At 34.9% G+C, this 24,369-nt stretch overlaps 3 protein-coding genes across 4 annotated transcripts; all 3 read left to right on the forward strand.

Moving 5' to 3' along the window:
• The first annotated feature begins 1,878 nt into the window (after positions 1-1,878).
• LOC114533312 lies at positions 1,879-3,916 on the forward strand. The gene is made up of 2 exons (XM_028554821.1): positions 1,879-2,482; positions 3,774-3,916. The coding sequence occupies exons 1-2, from the start codon at positions 1,879-1,881 to the stop codon at positions 3,914-3,916; spliced, it is 747 nt and encodes a 248-aa protein (XP_028410622.1).
• Positions 3,917-7,094: 3,178 nt separating this feature from the next.
• On the forward strand, positions 7,095-23,891 carry LOC114533376 (collagen triple helix repeat-containing protein 1-like). 2 transcript variants are annotated; one of them, XM_028554887.1, is made up of 4 exons: positions 7,095-7,244; positions 8,193-8,492; positions 8,922-9,251; positions 23,841-23,891. In XM_028554887.1, exons 1-4 carry the CDS (start codon positions 7,155-7,157, stop codon positions 23,856-23,858), a joined length of 738 nt encoding a protein of 245 aa, XP_028410688.1. In that variant the 5' UTR covers positions 7,095-7,154; the 3' UTR covers positions 23,859-23,891. The 2 variants fall into 2 exon arrangements, with proteins under 2 accessions (XP_028410688.1, XP_028410687.1); XM_028554886.1 differs by lacking the exon at positions 23,841-23,891 and having other exon boundaries at positions 8,922-9,648.
• Positions 14,061-23,876, forward strand: LOC114533375. Its single transcript, XM_028554885.1, has 12 exons — positions 14,061-14,146; positions 14,386-14,533; positions 16,290-16,411; positions 16,772-16,980; positions 18,127-18,319; positions 18,483-18,577; positions 19,108-19,180; positions 20,203-20,424; positions 20,737-20,775; positions 21,077-21,211; positions 22,235-22,303; positions 23,511-23,876. Exons 1-12 carry the CDS (start codon positions 14,084-14,086, stop codon positions 23,856-23,858), a joined length of 1,716 nt encoding a protein of 571 aa, XP_028410686.1. The 5' UTR covers positions 14,061-14,083; the 3' UTR covers positions 23,859-23,876.
• Positions 23,892-24,369: the final 478 nt, after the last annotated feature.

The raw sequence follows: 24,369 nt of genomic DNA on the forward strand, positions 1-24,369 counted from the left end.
CCCGGTACAATACTTCTTGGAAATTTAACATTCCACTAGCCCCATGTTGGAGTGGTTTCTTCGAAAGACCCTTTCGTTCGATAAAATGGTGTTTGAAGAAAAGTCTTGGAAATTCAAAGATAACCTATGAAGAATTCCAGACAATTCTTGTTGAGATTGAACGGACTCTAAGTTCCCGTCCTTTGACGTACTTATCGGAAGAATTCACGCAACCATTAACTCCATCATCATTGTGTATAGGTCGGAGATTGCTCGATCCCGGAGCGAATCACGAGTCTCCATTTACAAGTACTCTTTATTCGCCTCTTCTGACCTGACGAGAAGGCAGAAACACCTGAACTTAGTATTAGATCATTTCTGGAATCGATGGCGTAGAGAGTATTTAGCGGAGCTACGGGAACACCATCGCGGAAGAAAAGAATCAGACAAGCGGAAGATTAAACAAGGAGACATAATATGTGTTCATGAAAATTTGGTGCCACGCCAAAATTAGAAAGTCGCAATCGTACAGAAGTTAATAAAGGAGAGAGATGGTCGTGTAAGAGCTGCAGTATAGTGCGTTTGGCAAAGGACAATAACTGCGTGGAGTTAAGTCGACCGGTGGAAAAATTATATCCAATAGAAGTTTCAGGGGATCTTGGGGTGAATCATGAAAAAACATCCAGTGGGCATGTGGTTTATCTCGAGCGTTTTCCCGCGAAAATGTATTGGGAATGAAATGGTAAACGTGTTTGGTTTTGTAATTTTATATGTCGGAAATAAATCGTTCAAAAAGTTAATAAAAAAAATTAATAAAACTTTTTGTTTAATTCTCGCGTTCTTTGTATATTTTTGGAAAAAAACATTCAGGATCGCTTAGGGATACATTTATGCTTGCATCCCTTGATATCCATCGTAATTATCGCTACCCTGGTTTTAGTAAATGAAAGTAATCACCACACAAAGATTAACTTTCACGACCCAACGTTTCGACACTCCGGTCTAGTGTCTTCATCAGGGGTGATCTGATGTTGAAACTCGGTTCCTTATATACTCTCAAAATGACGTCATCTATTAATCAGATGTAAATACTCTTTTGGCAAATAGCTTCCGTCATCCCTATTAAGGGCACAAAGACTCGCATTAATATGCCAGGCTTCCAAACAACGCCTTTGTCCATAACGATCATTAGTGGTAATGACTTTTGAATCGTTCCACCCAATGTTATGGTTAGTTTGACACACGTGTTCCGCCAAGGCTGATTTTGAACTGTCTAAGTTCGATACGGCCTTTTGATGTTCTTTTAAACGTGTGCCGAACTGGCGTTTTGTTTGACCTAGATATTCTTTCTCGCAATCACCACATGGTATAGAGTATACAGCATGAGTTTTCTGTTTAGTCGCTACGCGATCCTTGGGTTTCGCGAAAATATGTCCCAATGTCTGAAAGGGTTTTAAGGCAACTTTTATACCACAATTATTCAGGATCCTCCTGATTGGTTCTGCAATTCCCTGAATGTATGGAACTATAGCAAAACCTGTTTTTGAGGAATCACCCTCTGAGGAATTGCATCCAGTCGAGACAGGGGATTTTAGACAATCATTTAAAAAGTTTCGAGGATAGTTGTTCTCTCTCAGTACACTGAGGACATAATCACGCTCGTTGTCCCTAGCAACGCGATTGGATGGTAACGATTCAGCTCTTTGAAACAAAGTTTTTGCAACAGACTTTTTATGACTTTTTGGATGGTGTGAGTAGAAGGATAGATATTTGTCCGTATGTGTAGGTTTACGGTAAACGTCACCTGTGGAGGATATAATCGATCTTTTATCCTTTTGTCTCAATACGACTTATTTTACTTTTGAAGGCAACTATTACCAGCAGGTTTTTGGGACAGCGATGGGATCCCCGGTCTCGGCAGTAATTGCTAACCTAGTAATGGAAGATGTCGAGCAAAGAGCTTTAGCCTCTAGTCCGGTCAAACCCTTGTTTTGGAAACGATATGTTGACGATGTGGCCTCTGCGGTTAACAAAAATGAGATCGATAATTTGTTGAAACATTTGAATTCTATTGAGCCATCAATTCAATTCACTGTAGAGCGCGAGAGTGAGGGAAAGTTGGCTTTTTTGGATACTTATGTTCATAGAAATATCGAAGGGCAGTTAGAAACTGACGTTTACCGTAAACCTACACATACGGACAAATATCTATCCTTCTACTCACACCATCCAAAAAGTCATAAAAAGTCTGTTACAAAAACTTTGTTTCAAAGAGCTGAATCGTTACCATCCAATCGCGTTGCTAGGGACAACGAGCGTGATTATGTCCTCAGTGTACTGAGAGAGAACAACTATCCTCGAAACTTTTTAAATGATTGTCTAAAATCCCCTGTCTCGACTGGATGCAATTCCTCAGAGGGTGATACCTCAAAAACAGGTTTTGCTATAGTTCCATACATTCAGGGAATTGCAGAACCAATCAGGAGGATCCTGAATAATTGTGGTATAAAAGTTGCCTTAAAACCCTTTCAGACATTGGGACATATTTTCGCGAAACCCAAGGATCGCGTAGCGACTAAACAGAAAACTCATGCTGTATACTCTATACCATGTGGTGATTGCGAGAAAGAATATCTAGGTCAAACAAAACGCCAGTTCGGCACACGTTTAAAAGAACATCAAAAGGCCGTATCGAACTTAGACAGTTCAAAATCAGCCTTGGCGGAACACGTGTGTCAAACTAACCATAACATTGCGTGGAACGATTCAAAAGTCATTACCACTAATGATCGTTATGGACAAAGGCGTTGTTTGGAAGCCTGGCATATTAATGCGAGTCTTTGTGCCCTTAATAGGGATGACGGAAGCTATTTGCCAAAAGAGTATTTACATCTGATTAATAGATGACGTCATTTTGAGAGTATATAAGGAACCGAGTTTCAACATCAGATCACCCCTGATGAAGACACTAGACCGGAGTGTCGAAACGTTGGGTCGTGAAAGTTAATCTTTGTGTGGTGATTACTTTCATTTACTAAAACCAGAGTAGCGATAATTACGATGGATTATATACCTGGTTGCCGTGAACTCATAAACTTCAATCCCTTGATATTTTTAAAACTGATTAAATCTTGATTGTTTTGTAATGGACCACCTTAAAATATTTAAATATATATCAAATTAAAAAAAATTATAATGTTAAAATTTTAAATATATACTTGTATCTGACAAAATTTGTAATTCTTTTTAAAATGTTCAAAAAAATTAGCTACTAAAAATTAAAAAGGAGATTTACATGCACATGCGTGTTAAAAGTTTTAAACATTCAATTTTTTTTCAGATAGATAATATCACATTGTCAATGCAGATAAGTAGTAAAATATTGTCAATTTGTCATTAGATTACTGCATTAAAAACCAAATATACTTGCTAGTGTAGTACGCGTCTTGGAACTGACGAAATACAAGTATTAGTAGTAGTAGCAGTTTATTAAAAACAACATCTCGCAGTCTTAAGACTGAATTACATGTGTTGGATACAAAAATTAAGAATATAGTATAGAATATCAATTTATATAGTACATTTTATAATAGCTACTGACTAATACTTTTATAATACTAATAATTATTTATCTATAATATACTATTTAAACTATTTAAAAAGATAAAATGTTTAAGTTTCCTTATAGTGTTTTTTGGCATAATAATTTATAAAAGAGTTCCCGAAGCGATTCGTACTTGCAGGTGGGACTTGGAAAGTTCTTTCTTTCCGTAATTTTCTATTGCCTGCTTTAGGATACAACATTACCAATTTGCCATTAAATGTCTACCATTCTCTACATTGTTCAACCCCTCACTCTAAGAATAATCTAAAACCAGGAAATGCAGTACGTTTTCCATATGAAACACCTCCCGTGACCCGCCCGGAATGCCAATAGAAATAAAAATTTTTGCAAGTGGAGATTCCACTTTACTTCACATTGCTCGGCCAAAGACACTGCGCACGAGTAAGTGTGAAAAACTTCATGTTGCGTCCAGAATAGTGTGCTATAAGGGCAAGCAACAATAACTCACTATGCAGCAAAAAATAGCTTTTACAACATAGCGTATAAATGTCTGAGCATTGTTGTACTTGTCTAGAAGTAACAAACAAATCGATTCTTGTTATGACTTTCTACTCTTGGGTGAATTCACTGAGATATAATTACTATAATTATTTAGTCAATTGATTAATAATTAACCTGACTAATATTATTAGCTATTATGAACGGCTCCATAATACTTGTGTCTAAAACAAAAAACAGAGGATCGAAATCAATATTTCCGAATCTAGCAATATTTCCGAATCTAGCAATCAATCCGACAGCCACTGTGTTAGCATTACAATAATCAATATAATTGTGGTTTTCAAACATTTTTATACGTTGCATCTCAAATATCGTTAGGAATCTAATTAGGTAATTATAGCCTATGCAGGTTCCAGCAACGATTACGACAGGTTAATATAATCAAACGTAATAGGTGATTACGTTTGATACGAGTGAAAAAAGTTAATAATTATATACCAATTTTACGGTAATGTGTTTCGGACTCATCAACTGGCGATTTTTGAATGTATAGTTAAACCATTAAGCTGCGATTTTCTGTAAATACGACTTTCTTGCTTTGGTCGATGCAAACGAGCAAATAGTTAGTCCTATATGCATTCTCTGATGTTATCAAATGTATATAATTTTATATAGAATAATAGTTTGTATATTGGCTGAAACCTACGCTGGTGAGATAAGGGTTTACTTAAATTCCGGATACATTCTAAATTCAAGTGTTCTGTTTTCATCAACTAATAATATTGTATTGAACGCTCTCTCTTTGTTTCATCGGCCAATGATGGTTATTTCCCCCGATGCAAATAAGTGGAGGTAAATATATTAAGGTGTACTTGAATAAGGAATTAAGTGGGTGCAAGTACATTGGGTATGTCACACGTTTCCTCTGCCAGTTTAATTATTTCTTTTAGACAAAGATATCAACGAGCTGTTTATTATAGCTAATAAGATTAGTACAGTTGGCTGAGTTAACTTGAGTCAACTCACCCAAGAATAGAAAGCCATGATATCAAAATGGATTTGTTTGGCAATTTTTAATAGGTTTGCAATCATGCTCAGACATTTTCAACATGGTTCGAATGTCGGCTATAGACTGTAGTATCCTCGGAATATACATTATAAGTTCAAGTGTTTATCAACTAATAATATACTCTTTTGAATACTCTCTCTAAAGGCCTATTTAGATTATACGATATGAGTTGTATGCAACTATCATTCTGGGGCCGGTTGTATCAAGCCCGTTTAGCTTAAACGGTGATTAAGTTGAAAATAGAAAGCAAGTCTATTAAACCTTAATACAAAGACACTGTTTACAATTACATATTCAGTGCATAATATTCAAGTTGACTTATTCAATTAAGAGAGACCTAAGAGTGTTATTTAATTTTGACTTATCCACCGTTTAAGCTAAACGGGCTTGATACAACCGGCCCCAGAAGAAGGCAAAAAGAGGGCCTATGTTGCAATCCCCTCGCTTTCATTTGAGGGAGAAATTTCAAATGCCACGTTTGTATATGTGTTTACACGTTCACATACGCCAGGGTAAGAATCGTATACGACAAATATGGCTATTTCCCCTAATGTGTGAGTGGAGGTAAAATTGATATCAGGGTCTAGTTGTACATATATTGAAAGTCGGATATTATGTAAGAACAGTTTTATTAAATTTTTGAAAGGTAGAAGCTGCTTGAGGGGTATGAAGTGATTATTCTTGCAGCAAAGTTTTGTACACGTTGTAGTTTGGCTGTCAAACGCGCATTCAATCACATATTTTAGATGTCACAAATTTTCCTGCCAGTTTCAGAATGGTGCAATTATAATTCATGTATAAATAATTCAACTTTTGCTTCCACTTAAGTTCTCCCCTTAAGTTCATTGATTGGGAATATCCCTATAACTACCACGTTACCATTTTGTTACGGTATTTCAAATCGTATTAAATCTTTTATAATCATATTTTTGTAATCGCATTTTAAGCCCCGTACAGACGAGAGCTAGCTTTATATGACGGATCAGATTTTTTTACGACATGGTTTCATTGGCAATTGCAGTGTGTATGTACAGTGTGTATGACAGTTTTTTCTTTGACAAGTTTTACTGCCTGTGTGAACGTGCCAAAAGTTTATTTTGGCAATTTAGTTTGCAGTTAGTTATTTAATCGTACAGCGGCAAACGTATAAGCGCGCTAACCGGCGCCATTTTAAAATTTCATTTCTGAATAATGTAGTAACGTTAGGATGTAATGTAATAATAACGTTATTCAATCTTTTTCGTTTTTCTATCTTTATGTGATTCCGAATTTAATATTCCATAACTCCCTGAGCTGATTTTTATCGTCAAATCAGTCAAGGGTACAGCGCTAATGCTAGCTGCCACTGCAAAATACAATAGTCCGCAAACTCATACAAGTGCTCACATTACTTTGACAACTTTTCTTTGTTGATTCATACGTAAGAGGATTTATCTTTTATTTCGGTTCAGTTCATAACAAACAGGAGTCCGCAAGTTCGAAAGTTGGAAAAATTTTGCCAGTTTTGGATTTTAGACTCTAAGTTAAAATTATTTATTTCAAACTATAGCGGGCCAACGTAGCATGCATGAGTTAAAAATTAATAAAGTTAAAAAAAATTAGATTACCACATTATATGAAAAACCGTTTTAAAACGAGATATATCGTACTCGATTTTCTGGAACAGTACGGAGGAGTTCTAAATTTTCTTGCTTTGAAATTTTCTTGCTATTTCGTTTTTATAAAATTTCGATTAATGTTAAACGTATTTTGTTGCAAAGCTTTAGCAACAAGATGACATACTTATTTCCATACATATAGTTATTTCCTCTGCAAAATAAGTGCACGTTTTTAATTTCAGTTATGGGCGGGCCAATACCAATGTTGTTTTTCTCAAGCACATTGTTTTTCTAACATAACATGCTTCAGTTTAGTTTCCGATAAATGGTAATAGTTATTAATAGATTTAGAAAAACATATAAGAAAAGCAGCGCACGGAGCTCTGCATTAAACACACAGGATTCTGAGCGACATTGCTGTTAATTCGTTCAGCAAAAGACGATGAATTTCATATCGCTTGCTGTGTTCACTTTTGCGCTTGTTTCACACACTTTGGCTGATAAAGAAGACAAGCCTGCCGACCAGCCTCATGTAAGTATTAATAATATATAACATTAAAATATATAAACTTGACCGCTATGAACAAGTTTAATTCTAATTCTTCGCAGTTTGAGTGAATTCCCAAGTATTGGACGTCAATCCGAAAAAACAGTTTATTACACAAAGTGATTAAAAAGTAGTTTTAATATTGTTGTCGTTCTTAACTAATTATATTGTGCATGGCAATGCCTTTTAAAATGAAAACAGTTAATAGAATTATATATTGCAAACTTCTCGCGAGCTTCACATAATTTCACACCTTGTTTTGTTGGTCTTTCACAACATGTTTTATTGCCACACAAAGAGCGGAGAAATTTTTTAACAATTTTTCGCACTATTGTTTGACAATCAATAGCTATTGCTAAGAGCAATTTCAGGAGTACAGCATAATTTATAGCTATTGCCTCATAGTCACTGGTTATATAAAGTAATAACGAGCTCATAAAAAATCTACCTCATTGACTTTCAATACCGAAATCAAAGGTTTTGTAAATGTAAATAATACTCGTCCTTATACTTACTCCGGAAGATTAAATCCATCAATTCTGTTTAGTGTCAAATCTTAGCTCATGGTAGAAGCCGTAGCTGAAGTTTGTCATATTTCTGGATCACGACATCAACAGCAATTGAACGAATATAGCGATTGGTGGATTCTGTTGAGCTTCTGTGGCATTTAAATGCGCAATCATTCATGTTAACCGCCTGTGTATTTTCACGTGTAATAATTACTGTTTTAGAACTTTCTTAAAGTTATTTGATGAAGTAAACACGAATAGTTGCGCTAAACGACCCTTTCAACTTGCCCTGATCGATTTTAATGGCTTGCCGGTAAATAAAAATTCGTGGAAAACGCGTGAAGGCCACGAGAGCCTCCTTGTATGAAGAAAATGGCGTGTATTCTTTGTTCCGAAATGCGTCAATTTTTATGAATTTTTTTAGGGACCAGACGTGCGAGCAAAAAGAGGACGACCGCCAAGCCCTTGTCCCCCTGGCTATCCCGGATGCCACAAACCATTACGCCCAAAAGGGCAATGCTGTGGTGTCCCTTGCGTTCCTGGTGTTCCAGGTGTACCTGGGCGAGCTGGCATGGACGGCCACCCTGGCCCTATTGGTGTGCCTGGGGCAATTGGAGCACCAGGTCAACAAGGTGAGAAAGGTGATCGTGGTGTTTCCGCGACATCCAACTGGAAACAATGTACTTGGAATGCTGAAGATGGAAAAGATAATGGACTAATTCGTGTAAGCTTTTATCCCCTTTCACTCTTTGAAATTAGTTAAGGAAATGGTATAAAATCATATTTGTTTACTTCAATAGTGTTAGTATTGCTTTACTATTTTGGAAAAGTAGAATTTTTAGAAGATCGATATTCCTACGGACACCTTATGATCATTAGTTTACGCATATACAACTGTTTCACTATTGATGGTGTTTCCAAACAATGTTAAGTCAGAATAAATTATGATAATGATATTTCTTTCCTACGCTTTTAAAAAGCCTACGCTTTTAAAAAGCTCGCCAAGCTTCCTCTAGCTTTTTGACTGTTTACCAGAGCTGCTCGGTTATAATTTTAGTTAGGATGCTTGTATTATCAATCGCGCAAAAAGCCTTACATGTTAGTGTCCAACTCAACTGTAAAGAATTATATATTCCGCCTATTATGCTTTTAGGATTGTACGTTTGTAAAAAAACGAGACGACTCTTATCTTCGTGTTTTCTACGCTGGAAATCTTCGCATCTACAACTGTAATGAATGTTGCAAGCGGTGGTATTTCACATTTAATGGCGCTGAATGCAATGTTCCTATTGAAGGTGTTTATTATATGTGGAAAGGATTAAACACTCAAAACCTTCTCCGTCATCGACATATTGAAGGTTATTGTGGCAATATTCGTCAAGGCAATATCCGTGTTGGATTTAATGTTGGTAATTGCAATAAATATGGAAACGCTGACGCGTATTCCGGCTGGAATTCTGTCTCGCGTATTGTGATTGAAGAAGTACCACCTCCACAACAATAGATTAATTACTACCTGCTTTTACACTTATTGCTTTATATCAGAATTTGAATAATCACATATTAATTCAATAATATACTAAGTAAGTGAAAAACGAAACGGCGTAATTCTTTAATTAATTCTAATGAACGCATGTATAAAAAAAAACATACTCCGTAATTCTTTAATTAATTCTAATGAACGCATGTATAAAAAAAAACATACTCCGAAAAAATTGCATTTTGTAAACTCAAGATATGAGCTATAGACATGGGCGAATCGAGGAAATCGCCTGACCGGTGCGTAATCTTAGGTCTCGCATGAAAAGGGAGGTCATATGGTATTCTCCCCCGGGAAATTTTAAAATCTAGCAAATGCGATTTCCAGCGTTTTAAATGAATAGTTTGAAAAAAATATATAAAAAAATGAAGAAAAAACACTTGTTATTTCACACAAACAATCAACCATACTTGGACAAACAGCATGCTCATATCTGGACTTCATCATCACCGATTTTACCAACAACCACGAATCACGAGTTCACGTTACACAATCTCGACTCCAAGACCAGAAGTTAAACATGCGAGCACATCGTTCGAAGACCTGCTAGCGGGTTAGAAACGTGCTTTTCCTAGTTGTGCTTGGAGCCTGATGAAACAACCGCAGTTTTGAACGAAAAACAAACGAAAGGGACTTGACCAGAAAGGCAATGACAAGCATTTATTCTGGCCATGGCATACCATGCACACATATTCACGTTGCACCCAGGTTTTTGCTAAATAAGCAAACAAATACATTCGTACTATATTAAAATTATTATAATTTTCAAACCATAATAATTTACATTCCACAATTGCCATTACAGATTCACATCCACTGTTAGAAATAAAAAAATATTCAAACTTGCAACAACATTGCCAATCATCTCATTTTCAAAAGGCACCCTCCAACACCCCCACAATAAAGGCATGGTCATCTCCACAGGGCACAGGATCCAAATACCTGCAACAACATTTAAAATAACATTTTTTACTAAAACAATGGATAAAACTCCTGAGGCTGTAAGGTCTCTCCAATACTGGTAATGTCTCTCCATGAATAGAAAAGATCTTCTTTGCCACAAAGTAATTTGGAACAAGCTCTGTATAGACAATTTCCATCGCCTTTTGTTGTAGATGGATAAAAATGCATTATATATATGATACACCATCGTCAATTCTTAGGATTATGGCTATTTAATGAACATGCACAATTTAAATTATCTGCAATATTTTTTTACACATAGTTTGAACATAAACCTTCAACAGTAAAGGATGATAATTATGATATTGTTTTAAAGACATAAGTTTATTAATATAATTTAATAATAACTTAAGAAGCATAAGTTTTTCGATTAATGGTCATTTATATACGGTACGGTCCTTGACATTAAATTTATAATCACTGTGAACTATGGACAAGTCGATTATTGTCAATATTGCTACAACCTCAATATCGGACAGTTTATTGTGTTGAAGCAAAGAGCAAAGATTGCACTTCATTTGCATCGACATTTGATTATCTTTACATGCCGCCATGATACAGCGTGGTTATCAGGCAATGAACAAAGTAGACGTCACAGTGGCTAAAATGCATCCGTGCGTGTGCGAAGGTCTCAAATTTTTGGCGAGATACACATTTCACTGTTTTAAAAACCATACTTATTTTGCAGGCTCTTAAAATTAATATTTTTAAAGCGTACCATTTAGAGTGTAAAAATTGCGCAATATTACTCCAATTCCTGATGGAGTCCGGGCATGTAGACACATAATTATAATGCCGAAGTCTGACTAAGCATTGGGAGCATAAAAAATCAAAATATTATGCAAAACACAAGCTCCATTCAGTGGTTTGATATCATAAATGATTTAGTTTGTCGTTCTATTTTCGTAAGCACAACAATAAGAGTATATAATTATTACGGTTATTAGAACTAGGGAAATTCAAAATAATCGATCATGCATTAAAACTAAGTTTAACAGTTCTACAGATTATTAAAAAAAAATTAACTAAACTCCCTAATTGTTCGAGTTTCATTCCGACAAAGTAGTGTCATTATTTGATGTGATGGATGCAGTCCTCCAACTTCGGCTGCCACGAGTTCTATAAGCAAAGCAAACGCGATCTTTCGTTGCAACCAGCTAATTAAATAATCTAACAACAATATTCAATAATTAATCTACAACAATTAATCTACGTGGCGCTCTGCATGTCCCGCATGCGCACGTCCAGTGTGAACGTGTAACATGAGTTCGGTTGACAACAGCAAAAGGTTTACTAAAGAATTCGTAGTAGATTTATATTGATTGAAAATGGACTTAGCGCATATTTTTGAATGTTTAATGTTTAAATATATAATTTTGATCAGATAATAATCCAAGACTCATAATAATGAGGCATTCAGCAGATTTTCAGTTTGATAACTCCATATATCTATTCTTCGTCCACTTTCTGGTTAGCATCACACTGACAACAGGTTTTGCGATGGAAATTCCTGCGCAAATGTTGGCATTTGGCCCATTTCCCAGTATTTCGAGCGCAGGTGTTTTTTGAGCCACAGCACTGAATGGGGGGAGCACGAATCATTAATGGTAAAAATTTTAACCGAGATTTAATCTGCGAGTATTCTTATCATTCTAAAGTAAATCGATACTCATGGTTATTAGCTTTAGGGGTATTTACTCTGTCAATTTGGGACTTCCGGTAGTAGCTCTAACCATTATATGGATCAACCTTTTCACGTACATTTCTTCCAAAATGGGAAATTGGAAAAATACTAACAAATTTCAGCCTAAATTAAGCTGCAACTTTCGCAACACAAGCCTTATAGATCCAATAAAAAATACAAGTATGTGTATATTTGACATTTGACAGGCCAGGGTCGGCATTCTGTCTAAATACTTTATAAAAAGAGTTGCGTTGTGGAATAGCATGTTTACATTGTCTGGCATGTAATGTTTTGGCCAAATGGTACAGAAAATGATAACTCTTAGAGTTTCGTTATCGGCATGTTTGCTGCGAATTTTTACCAAAGTAATCAGGCGAAAAGTTCAAGTTGTACTTTATACAGGGTGAGTAAAAAAATGACACATTTGAAAGTCAAATGCATGTGCGCAAGTGATGCTAGCTGTTTTAAATTCCCAGGAGAAAACAACATTTATATAGTGACCCCACTTTGAAAATTATTCCTATCAAATGTGATGATGGCAACTGCCTTCAAAGAACGGAAATTAATTTATTGCATAAATTGCTGCCTTTTTTGCCTTACATTTTATTAGTTCCGTCTAGTGCAGTATTGATTGGTAGCAAATATATGTGATATTAAATGGTATAGCGCTCGACAATTGTTTCATGGTTGTATATGGCTGCGTTTATTATATTCTCAATTCAATTTAGATCCTGCAAAAATCCCTATTCAATACTACTCCTATTATATGTTTTTTCAAATATCTGCACTATTTAGAAAGTGACAAAGGTCGTTTCAGCACTAATACAAATAATTTTATATGAGTGTGATTATAAATACACGCGGTGAATAAAAGGCGAATGCTCAAAATTTCTCAAGTCTTCCACCTTCTTCTTATACATAAAGCTCTGAAAAATAGGTTCCAAAGAATTTGAAGAATAGCTGGAGAAATATTTTTATCTAATTTAGCAATATTCTAACGTTTGGTAGTTGCCACGTAAGCTTTATTAACGCCGTGTTTATCTTTAGCTAACTTAATGTCAGTTTACTAAGGACGTACCGCATGACAAAAAACAGTAAATATTTTAAAATCGGATTATGCAATGAGGTAAGCCACTGTATGTAACTCGTCTCTATTTAATTTCTTGAGGTAAAAAAGTTCATCAATTCAAAGTGTAACATTGTTAGTTTAGGGTCTTTTTCAGTAGGAATCGTACAAACGTATATTTTAGATTTTTTCTATTCCACAATGAACACTGTAACCTCGATCATCGTTTCATCAAATGGAAGGCTGGTCAAAATGTAAACAATTCCATTTAGTCGTAATTGTCGTAAACATGCAAGTCATTTTTACCGATTAAAAATCGATTACTTGTCGGTCAAAAGTTTAGGCATTGCTATCAATATCTTAAAAAGAACGACAACGGCAAATCAATGCAACACAGACACGGTAAGGCATAATTCAGCTAGGAAGTAAATCACCTTTCCTTTCCCAATCAGTATACAGCTGTATATTACATTGCTAACTAGATAAATAATGGCAGATAAACCGAAAAAGTAACTCATGCAACAAGGGATACAGGATGGCTAGGAAAAACAGTTATCATTGGGGCAGACAGCAAAAGCAGAGGACCAACAAAAGCCTGCCAAGCAAACGCAACCGGAAATGACTGCTCCTGACTTACTTCTAATTCAAGTATGTTTTTGTTGTGTATCAGACACATTGAAATGGGAATGGATTTCGCGACCGTATTAAAGCGACACATTAACGTGTGTCACTTTAATCCACACAGATATGGAAAGGACTAGACTGGGTTGCGAATTTGTCCTAATAGCTCAGTTAGAAGAGAATTGACTCAGCTATTTATCAACTGCAGATATAAAAAAATGCAGATTATAAAAAATAATTGAGTTTGCATATTCGTGTGAATTTACTTTAAGTGTTTATGTCTAGTGGGTTGTTTCTGTGGTGTTTCTCTGCATTATTGTTCTTCTGAGAGTTTGAGTGACTTCCGTTTTAGCTTCTTTCTTTCACGGTGATTACAAAAAGATGACTCTAGCCTTCTGCGCAGAAGCTTTGTCGTCGTGTTCAAAGGATTCTGAAGCCAAAATGAAGACCGTGTTTTTCCTGTTGATGCTCCTGATGGAGATTTCATACATTTTTGTCAATGGAGTATGTATATTTTGGAGCTATATTTTCTTTATTTCAAGACGGAATTAAGGAGCTCTCGTTTCGTGATTTCTTTAATAATATCTCCTTTAAATAGGGACGTTCTATAGGGACGTTTAATAATTTTACTTTTATACAGGGAAGCTAGTTCTTTGTCGAAATAGCGCATCATGCGATTATTTTCGAATAATAGAGAACTGCATTATCGTGAAACGATGTTTCTAGCCTCATGTATTTTCTAGAAATTCAAAGTACACAAAGGAAACAATCCTGGGTTGTGCTCGAAGAAAAATAGTAGAGAGATGATCTTAGTGCGAGATCGAGAAAACAAATATAAGTTACTGATCTGTACCAACGACAACGGTATTTATGGATGGCGAACATTGGACGGTAAGATTGAAAATTTTGTTAGTATCAGCCTAAAAAATATCACAAAAGTTAATACGAAATATATCCGTGCTTTCATGAAGTTAAATTTTTGCGTGCACTAACTTCTATTCGTACTTGATTAATCACTACCGTGTGTTATCCATTGCATGTGATTAGTTTTCACGTTGAGCATGCAGTTTGGCGAAAACCACGTGCTGCTGACGGTTGACAACTATAGTAGCTTGCTCAGTTATGGGTAACTGGTGTAGTATGTGGTAACTGAGGTTTGATTTGTCCTGTATATCATATTACTATTAGGTAGCTTGTTTCACCCCATTAAAAGATTGGTTCTCTAGACATAGTTCATATCGCTAATTGTATCCATGGGGAGGGGGGAAGTGCTACACCTCTAACGTTGGTATAGTGCGTATGCTATAACAATATAAGACTAGTTTCTACGTCGAGTTTCGCCTGGGTAATTATTATTACATGGTTTCATTGTTGATCGCCTTACATTAACGATTTTTGTAGCGAATGTTTTTATGGCTAGTGTGTTTACGATTGCGACAAGTTAGTGCATGAGGTTAAATTAAACAGACAAAAATTTTAAATCATTCACTGCCAATTATTGATCTATATAGCCTGGAGTTTGTATGGCACATTTTGTGGTAATTGTAAATAATGAAATAGTTCTTTGACCCATCCGCGAAATAAAAAAAACTTCAAATGGTTGATGACCTTGGAAGGCTTTGGAGACCTTGAGCAATTTGCAAAAGGCATTATTCATTTGCGTATTAGTATTCATATTTGGAATGTTCTGAGTGGATCTACTTAAAAAAAATATGTATTTATGTACATATGTATATATAGTGTGGAGTGTCATGTATAGTTGAGAATAACAATAGTAACCGATAATATGCCAGAAGCCTATAGAAATAATTGAATGTTATTGAAATTAGAGAAACTTTTATACAACTCAGCAGATGAAGTTTCAAGTGAATTTCACACTCCCGTAAAGCATAAATGACCAATTAGAACAATATCTTCTCTTAGCTTCCAACCTTGCGATCAATTTTAAAATTTGAAGCGATGAGAAGCAACTCTTGTAGCTATAGCATATGGATTTACTTCCGGAAATAGTTTATTCTCTTAACATACTATGAAATTAAAATCTTTCTTCAGGTAGTTTTTTCCTTAAACATAGCAGCATATAGTTCAGGGACCGGTGTTTAACTTAAAAGGCGGATAAGTTCAAAATGAAAAACAAAAATAATGATCTCTTTATTGAACAAATGAGCTAAAATATTTCGATGTAAATAGCTTAAATTTTAACATATTTAATGCATATAAAACAGGTTCAGTCATTCACAATATATATGACAGTATTTTTAAACTTTGGCTTATTACCGTTCAAGCTAAATGCCTTTCGAACAGCCGACCCCAGGAGTTAGAGAAAAAGTTCCTAATTCCGGTGTTATGTACTCCATGTTTATAGCCAGAGTCACGTGTTTTCAACAATACAAAAACCAACAACAAATTTATTGTACCTATAAATGTGGCATAATTGAAATATTACAATAAAATTAGCGAAGTGACAAAATTAATTATAGTACTGACTTCCCGAAATAGCCAGAAAAAGCTAAAATTGCTAGGAAGCTAATTTATTCTTACAGTAAATGGTTAGATTCTCATGATCAGTAATCTAATTGAAATTTCCTGTTTTGTTTAGTTTTGTATTAGTTTTGGCATGATTCAATAGTATGAATGTTTAAAACAGGGTCAAGTCCTCCAGGTGAATTCTTCAGCCCAGGATACGATTGTACTAGTATATTAAACAAAGATCCTAAAGCTAAAGATGGATTTTATTGGATCACACTCGGATACAAGATGCCAAGAAAAGTAATATCATCTACTTCATCTTGATAATTTATGTCGTAAAATGAGCTAATGTGCAATCTGATTGGATCTGTACTAGACATATATTATCTCATATCTGTGTAGTAGAGAAACGTAAACAAAATGTCAGAAAGATTTAAGGAGTTGAAATTGAAGTTTTCCTTGATAAAAGCACGCCAGAGTGCACCAAAGGTCGTCAAAATATAGATTTACAAAATATACAGTTTTGTTTCCGTTTTTTCTGAATTAAAACGTTCGAAAAAACACGATACAGGATTTAACATTTAATGATTAAATTTTCCTAAAAAAGTGTATCATACTATTGTTCAAATTACGACCGATAACAATTTGTGTTCAATCAAGGTTTATTGCGATATGACAACTGATGGAGGAGGGTTCTTTTTGGTCGGTCACAAAAATACATCAATCACATGGACAGTACCGTCGAACAACAAGCCCGTAGAGCCTTTCGGCGATCCTCATTGGTCAAGCTCGTTGGGAAATGCACGGATCATTGATTTTCGAATTCAAATAGCAAGTGCAGAAAATTTTAAAACAACAAAGGCACATTGGTATGCTTCCTAGAAATCATTAAAAAGTGGCGTATATATATATATATAATATTATATATATAATATATATATATATATAGATGAAATTAAGTCTTAAAATGAATTTATTTAGCTATCGCTACTCTGAGTTTCACGATTATCTCGATCTTCAGGCGATTAAATTCAGTATATATATATATATATATATATATATATATATATATATATATATATATATATATATATATGTATATCGGGTTGAATACATGCAACCCTGAATTCCTGTCTATATATCTAACGTGATTTCTCATAAAATAAAACACACTTTTGAAGGGGAGAAAAAACCTTCTCTGCTCTTGTCATTCTTTTTAATTAATATACAAAATGACTAATCGATCGAACGAAAATGACGATCAAACGAAAAATTCTGCCCTGTGGAAAACCGATTTAAGAGCTCCTTTTCACTGTCGCGTTTTTCATACGCACGTACATGCACGCTTGCACGAATGGGTCTGAATCCTTATAAATTATATGTCGTACTTGAAGAAGCTGGGCAAATAAATCGAAAGAGCTTAGTTTTCCACTTAATACACACTTGTTGACCCATTCGTTAAATAATAACAATTTGGAGGCATTTCAAATTTTCCATGCGTAAAAAAACGCGTAAGTGGAAAGCAGCCTTATATCCTGGAAAATTCCCAAATTTCTAAGCGTTTTTTAACATGCACATTAATTAGCCTTAAATTCATACGATTATATATCCCTCCGCTCATACGGATAGAGATTTGTCGTAGCTATATCAACTTGTGGCAACCTCATACCCAGGGCATTTTGCCTCCAATTTGTCTACGAAAAAGCCCTTAATTGGCATCGACTGGTCACGTGAGACTCTGAATTTAAGGGGGTTGTGTTATGAATTTGGAAGAACGTCCAGGCTTCGGCTCATTCCAGATAATGGACGATTTATGTAAATCATTAATATGTTTTTTATCGGAGCAAATAAATTATCACTTCAAACACTCTCAAAATCAGGGTGTCACGTGACCAGCCGATTTCAGGGCCTTTTTCGCCGACGTCCCAATGTAGAAGCAAATTGCCCTGTGTACGAGGTTGAACTTTTAGCATTTCAATCTTTCAAACAATTAAATTGTTTTTGAAAAATTGAAGGTATTACCGACTTCGGAATCCTCGAGCATTAAAACACCTAATGATCATCAATAAGGGAGGCTGTGGGAAATCATCGCCCGGAATAGGTGATGTTAAGTTTGTGAAAGATTTGATGACGGACAACATCGTCACTACTCAATTTCGCTGTTCGAAATTTGGAGTAGCTCATAGTCAAAGAGCAAAGTTTGGATGGGTAAGCATATACAAATGTTCGGAATTTTAGGGTAGAAAAAATTGCCTAGCTAGTTGCACATGCATGAAAAATCCCTTATATATTCAACAATGAAAGATTATTGTGAAACGCCGATCAGATTATTGCATGTGAGACGAATATTCACACATTCCTCAAATTTCAGGCCAAGATGAACGACTGCCTGGAAAGACCATGCCGCTGGGGATTTGCTTTTCATCATAAATATCCTATTCAAACTGATTTTTCTGGTGCATTCAGGTAGTTACGTTTAATATATACTGCATGATGTTGGTTTTTTAAACTTTCATTAGTAAAGCTATACATTAATGGTATACATAATATGTAATTTGTTAAGTTATTAGTTTGTTTTTCATTAAAAAATTCCAATTAAAAAATTGTTCATTAAAAAATTCCAATTGCACATCATTGCATCGTTTCCATAGTGACATATCCCAAGTAAACAAATTATAACTCAATACGCTCTAACTCTCCTGATGATCCAAGGCCGCCTTGGTCGAAACGTCGAGAAGCATTTTTATTCGGTTGTACTACATTTGATGTGAAAGTGCATTTTATATGTAAACATTGTAGCCTATGAAATTGTAATCTAGCTCCAATGCAATGGACTTCAATAAAATTACAAAAAAGTTGATTAATTATAACCAAATTCAGATACGGGTGATTCGTACATGATCAACCAATTATTGTTGATTGAAATTTAAGAGCTGCAGATTATATCTACTATGGACTACGAACTGTCATAACAATTTATAATCTATTTAATACAGTTATAGCACAAAGAATGCCATTTCTGGAATAGATTTCGGATCAACTGCATTTATTGGCTGTGACAATGGCAAGGTTTGGAAAAGAAATTAAATATTCTGAATTTTACATCTGGATTAGGAAATTGTAGCTACTTTATCCTATATATTGTATATGTTTGTAACAAACTTAAGATAATATCATAGCTAGATTAGGTTAAACTTGAAATGACCGGAAAACACGCAGTGTTTAACAAGCTCATTAAATTATGCCACATAATAAAATTAATGTTAAAGCATGATTATGCATAGCAATTACAAAACTTGCCACAGGGTGAAGGGAGATTACAAACAGTCGCCTTTGCAAATTAAGACCTTAAACTGTTTAAACAAGTTATCCTTACATTTTTGGCCTGAATATGCATGGTTACAATTTCCGTGTGTAGTAAAAAAGTATACACATTTTTTCCGCATTCTATACAACATTTCGCAACCAAATTTTGCACTTCTACTAATTTTACCACGCTTTTTCAGCAGTGGTATTTTAATTGCATTTTCAAGCATACATAAGAAGGTAGTCTATAATGCAAAAGGTCAATTGCCACAAAATCTAAATTTATTATATCCCTCAGGATTATATCCCTGTATTGGCAGCTATTTCTGTAGCTTAAAAGCGGTTCACATAAACCCGGTTACCCGAGATTTAGGTATTAAAATTTAGATATTGAAACAGAATTAAAGAAGCATACCATTGTAGGAATGACTGCACAACTGCCTGGAAAAGTGCTATTTACTCATTTCAATATCTTGTAGTCATTCGCTAAATTTCGGCTAAGCGGGATCATGCAAACAGCCAGTAGGTGTAGGTTGGATTGTGTACGATTTTCAATCGAAATGAACACCCTTAAAAGCGCTGTAGAAAAACTATCCTAAATCGCCTGAAGTGTCACAAAATTTTGAATTGATTTACCCTCACCTATTTAAAATTTCAATTACAATTCATTCGCCCTAAGCCCTGTATTTTAAGTAAATATTCTCTTTAATTTTTCTTATAAACACCATTTCGCCTTTATTCGCCTTTAATTAATATTCAAATATGTTGTATTATGGCAATTTAAGTGTTGCGGATGCTATGGTCCTAAGAATGGGAAAAATAATTACTGCTTCAAAGAATGTTCGTCACAAAATGGTGGGACGATTAAAAAGGATGTATACACTTGGTTTTGGGTTAGATCATCTCTTCCAAAGAGGATGTGGAGCAAATGCATGGAGTATAAAGTCACTGAAAATGGCGCTCCAGTATGGTACAAACTCGTTGGTGCAAATGTGTTGCCAAAGAAGGTTTGCTGGACTTTGTAAATAGGCATGCATTTAAAAAAATTTGTCCGGTGGGCAATTGTTTAAAACGAATGATTTATACTAAAACAAATAAATTTATTACAATATAATTATTGGGAAGGTTCTCGGGATTAGTAATATTTATAAACGTAACGGTTCTCTGTAATTATACCAGTTTTCCCATTTGATTGGACGTCCTTTAGACATATGTAGGCTACATATACCACACGATACCCAATGCAATTTTTGACTCGTGCATGCATGATTAGTATTTACGAGATCTGAATACAACAAAATTAATATGCTTTTATTTAGGGTCGTTGTGGTAAAGACAAGCCTCTTTTCTATGACGGGGTACGTGAGTAAAATAAAACCGTTTTGAATTCAAAATCTCTTTAATATTTTTGATACAATTTCTTTAACAATTTTATTGAGGCAGCCAGAAACTACAAATTTCTATAGCTGCTCGTCGTAAGAATTATTGTTACTAGAGAGGTCGAAAACTGAATTTGACTTGGAGAAAAAAAAATTAAAAAGCTCTCATTGGGAAATCATACAGTACTGCATGTAGTTATCAATCAAGTTATTGCACCAGAACTCCGCCACACATATTTTTAACCTGGGATTTAAATCGACTTAAATGGGCTCGTTTTAGATGCTGGTTGTGCCTGATAATAAAACTGCCAAAGAGATTCCGAAGATCGAAGGGATCATGGTTTATCGCAAAGACAACAAGAAGATTTACGTTCAGAGTGACAAAAAACTGCATGCATTAGCTGAGGAGAATAAGGTAGGTATAATATATTGGTATTATAATTAATGTGGGTAATACGTTTGTATTTTAATATAATTTTAGAAGAATAAGGTGTAATATATTTGCGATAAAATACTAATTATATAATATAATAAAATTAAAACTTACAATATCTCAATAGTATAATATAATAAAAGAACAACGCATAATTAATACTGATGGTATTATAATATACAGGAGAATACAACTTAGCATCAAATGTGGTATAACAACTATCTAAAATAGACAAAACACTTCTCGAGGTTTCGACCTGAGGGCCTTCGTCATACTAACTCTCCTGCATGACGAAGGCCCTCAGGTAAACGTAGAGAAGTTTTTTGTCTATTTTAGGCAGTTGTTATTCCACATTTGATGCTAATTAAGTTGCTTGAAGACGCCGCCACGCTGCTCCCTGGTTATATAGGAGAATAGTACAAAATGTACACTATAATTATTATAATATATATAAGAATAAGGTATAATATAAGACAATTATAAGGTATTGACTGAATCAGTAGAATGATATGAACGCAAGAATATACATCAACTGAGAATTAGCGGTGGAAATTCCTGATAATCACCAATTCAAATAAAAGCTTAGGATACCAGAGTGACATTTAATGCACACACAGTCATGCATTTTTGTAAAATTGATCTGGTAATTAAGGCAATTTCGATTAACGATTGAAAAGCAGTTCATCACTTCAGAATAGCACTAGCTGACTAGCGCTCTATGTATTAATCCGCCTACTTATAAAAAGCTAGTGTATGTTAATATTTTTCGCAAGTGCAATTACCTCTATACGTTTTCATTTTCCATGTTTCAGGTTTCGTTGTTTATTCACACGATCGCAACAAACTTTGCCATCAATTGCAAGTTTCCTGCCTTACCAATATTAGAATGCTCTTTCTAGCTGCACTGTGTACTGATGAGTTATAATAATATACGGAGTGCGTTGGTTGATTCGAACCCTAAATCACAAATTAGTTAGCTCGAAGTTCTTATTATTGCTTTCATAGATGCCCACTCCAAACTGGAAACAATGCACATGGAAAGCTAACGATGGTAGAGACAATGGACTTATTCGTGTAAGATATTGTTTTACTTTGCTATACAGGGTGTCCCAAAAAAAAGAAAACTATTGAAATCACCTATAACAATGCCATTGTTAGAGTTTGAATGCCCAAGCACTCTGTTGGGCCCACAAGTGTATAAATCGGGGTTGCCATAAGCATTTTTTATGCATGCATATGATGCAGTCAAATTTGCTTGTTCGCAAAAATTATATTTATCAACAATATTTACAATTTACAAATATGGATAACATTATTTAATGTGCATCTCAAGGACCATGACTTTCGATATGTCCCCTTTCTCTAACAACACAAAGCATTTAGCATTTTATAAGTTGCATTAAATCCCCACGGGCGGAAATTCGTGAGCACGGCATTCAAATTTCAACAATGAGTGATTTCAATAGTTTTCGTTTTTTTTGGGACACCCTGTATAATACAGGGTGAGTCAAAAAAACTGACACTTTTGAAATTCAAACTAGCTGCAATGTGTCTGTAATCGGCTGTAATGAGACAGAAGTTGCCTAAAATATCTTATGGGTATACGAAGCATATCAAATAAGTTAATCCATTAATTAAGTAGAACATAAAGTTTGTTCCCTTTAGGAGTTAAAATGCATTCTAAGCTCTGTAATAAAAAAGAACGTGGAATTGGTTCAATTGGTTTAAACACTTTCGCATTCTTTAACCACGTCTTGTTGATTGTACACAATGGGAATTGTCAAATTCCAGCCATAAGTTCGCGGCTAATTTGAATTTCAAAGGTGTCAGTTTTTTTTGACTCACCCTGTATGTAAGATTGTTTGCACACATGCATGGGAGAATAATATTATATTTTCGTGAGTTAAATGTGGCTATACATTTGGATAATATTTTCGTATACATACATCTACATTAATTTGACGAAGTATGGCTATGTTTAATGACTTACTCATGGAATTTTTAAGGACTGTGTTTAGTGATTTCTTTGGGTCTAATATTCCTGTATTTTGAACACACAAGCATTTATTCCATGGCAAAACAAATAGGGACAAAAGACAGATCCCCAAAGTGTAAAAAGTTTTTTTATCGCTGGGCTGCTTGCGAATGCACCTTAATGCTCATTGAATATAAGGTGGAAAGCACAGGGCGCCACTCCACCTGAACGATTGAGCTCCTATTGTTGAATATATATATTTTTTGCACAAAATGTTCACATAACTTCGGCTCTTATATATTTCAGACATGTACATTTGTGAAGAAACGCAGCGACACATATCTTCGTGTTTTTTACGAGGGAAATCTTCGTATTTACAATTGTAATTCTTGCTGCAAGCGATGGTATTTCACGTTTGGGGGCGCTGAATGCAATGTTCCTATTGAAGGTATTTATTATATGTGGAGAGGTGTGAACCATAAAAACCTTCACCGTCATCGACATATTGAAGGTTATTGTGGCAATATTCGCAAAGGCAATATCCGTGTTGGATTCAATGTTGGCAATTGCAAAGGATATGGAAACGCTGACGCGTATTCCGGCTGGAATTCTGTCTCGCGTATTGTGATTGAAGAAGTACCACCTTCACAGTAGTTGAAATGTGACTTAAATAATCTTGCAAATCACTAATGCTATTCCTCAAATATGATTATTAATATGATTTAGTTGAGTTAGTGCTTTTAGTTTTAGCATGGAGGACAATGAAGGAATGCAATAATAAAATTTGAAATAAAATTTTTATCATACCGAAACGATTGTATTTTGTATAAATACATTTTGTTGACGGTTAGATATTTTTATAGAAACATGGGTTTAGATAATTATTGTCTAAGTCAGTGCTGTACGTTTCTGATAATATGCCGAGGTCAAAGGAAATGCACGACAACTCGATACATGAAGAAATTTCGTGCGCTAGTGCGAGTGCAGTTATCGGGCAGATATTCCAACAGTACATCCTTGTGAGGAACTTGTAATCATGCAGGAAGCCTGAATTGGAATGCATAGATTTCGCGAATGGACGTCCTCATGCAATGCCGGTAAAAGGATTATTATACATGCACATGCTGACGATAGCATTCGTACTGACAGTCTATTTTCTAAGATG

Source organism: Dendronephthya gigantea, unplaced genomic scaffold, assembly GCF_004324835.1.
Source record: "Dendronephthya gigantea isolate DGI-Jeju-01 unplaced genomic scaffold, DenGig_1.0 000089F, whole genome shotgun sequence".
Taxonomy (NCBI): Eukaryota; Metazoa; Cnidaria; class Anthozoa; order Malacalcyonacea; family Nephtheidae; genus Dendronephthya; species Dendronephthya gigantea.

Bases quoted from the DNA above. Each gene is read 5' to 3' on its own strand.
- LOC114533312 (XM_028554821.1), top strand. From the start codon at position 1,879: ATGGGATCCCCGGTCTCGGCAGTAATTGCTAACCTAGTAATGGAAGAT. The intron at 2,483-3,773 runs GTATAAAAGTTG...TGCCTGCTTTAG, and splicing joins GAGGATCCTGAATAATTGTG to GATACAACATTACCAATTTG.
- LOC114533376 (XM_028554886.1), top strand. From the start codon at position 7,155: ATGAATTTCATATCGCTTGCTGTGTTCACTTTTGCGCTTGTTTCACAC. The intron at 7,245-8,192 runs GTAAGTATTAAT...GAATTTTTTTAG, and splicing joins AGCCTGCCGACCAGCCTCAT to GGACCAGACGTGCGAGCAAA. The intron at 8,493-8,921 runs GTAAGCTTTTAT...TTATGCTTTTAG, and splicing joins AAGATAATGGACTAATTCGT to GATTGTACGTTTGTAAAAAA.
- LOC114533375 (XM_028554885.1), top strand. From the start codon at position 14,084: ATGAAGACCGTGTTTTTCCTGTTGATGCTCCTGATGGAGATTTCATAC. The intron at 20,425-20,736 runs GTTTGCTGGACT...GCTTTTATTTAG, and splicing joins CAAATGTGTTGCCAAAGAAG to GGTCGTTGTGGTAAAGACAA. The intron at 22,304-23,510 runs GTAAGATATTGT...TATATATTTCAG, and splicing joins GAGACAATGGACTTATTCGT to ACATGTACATTTGTGAAGAA.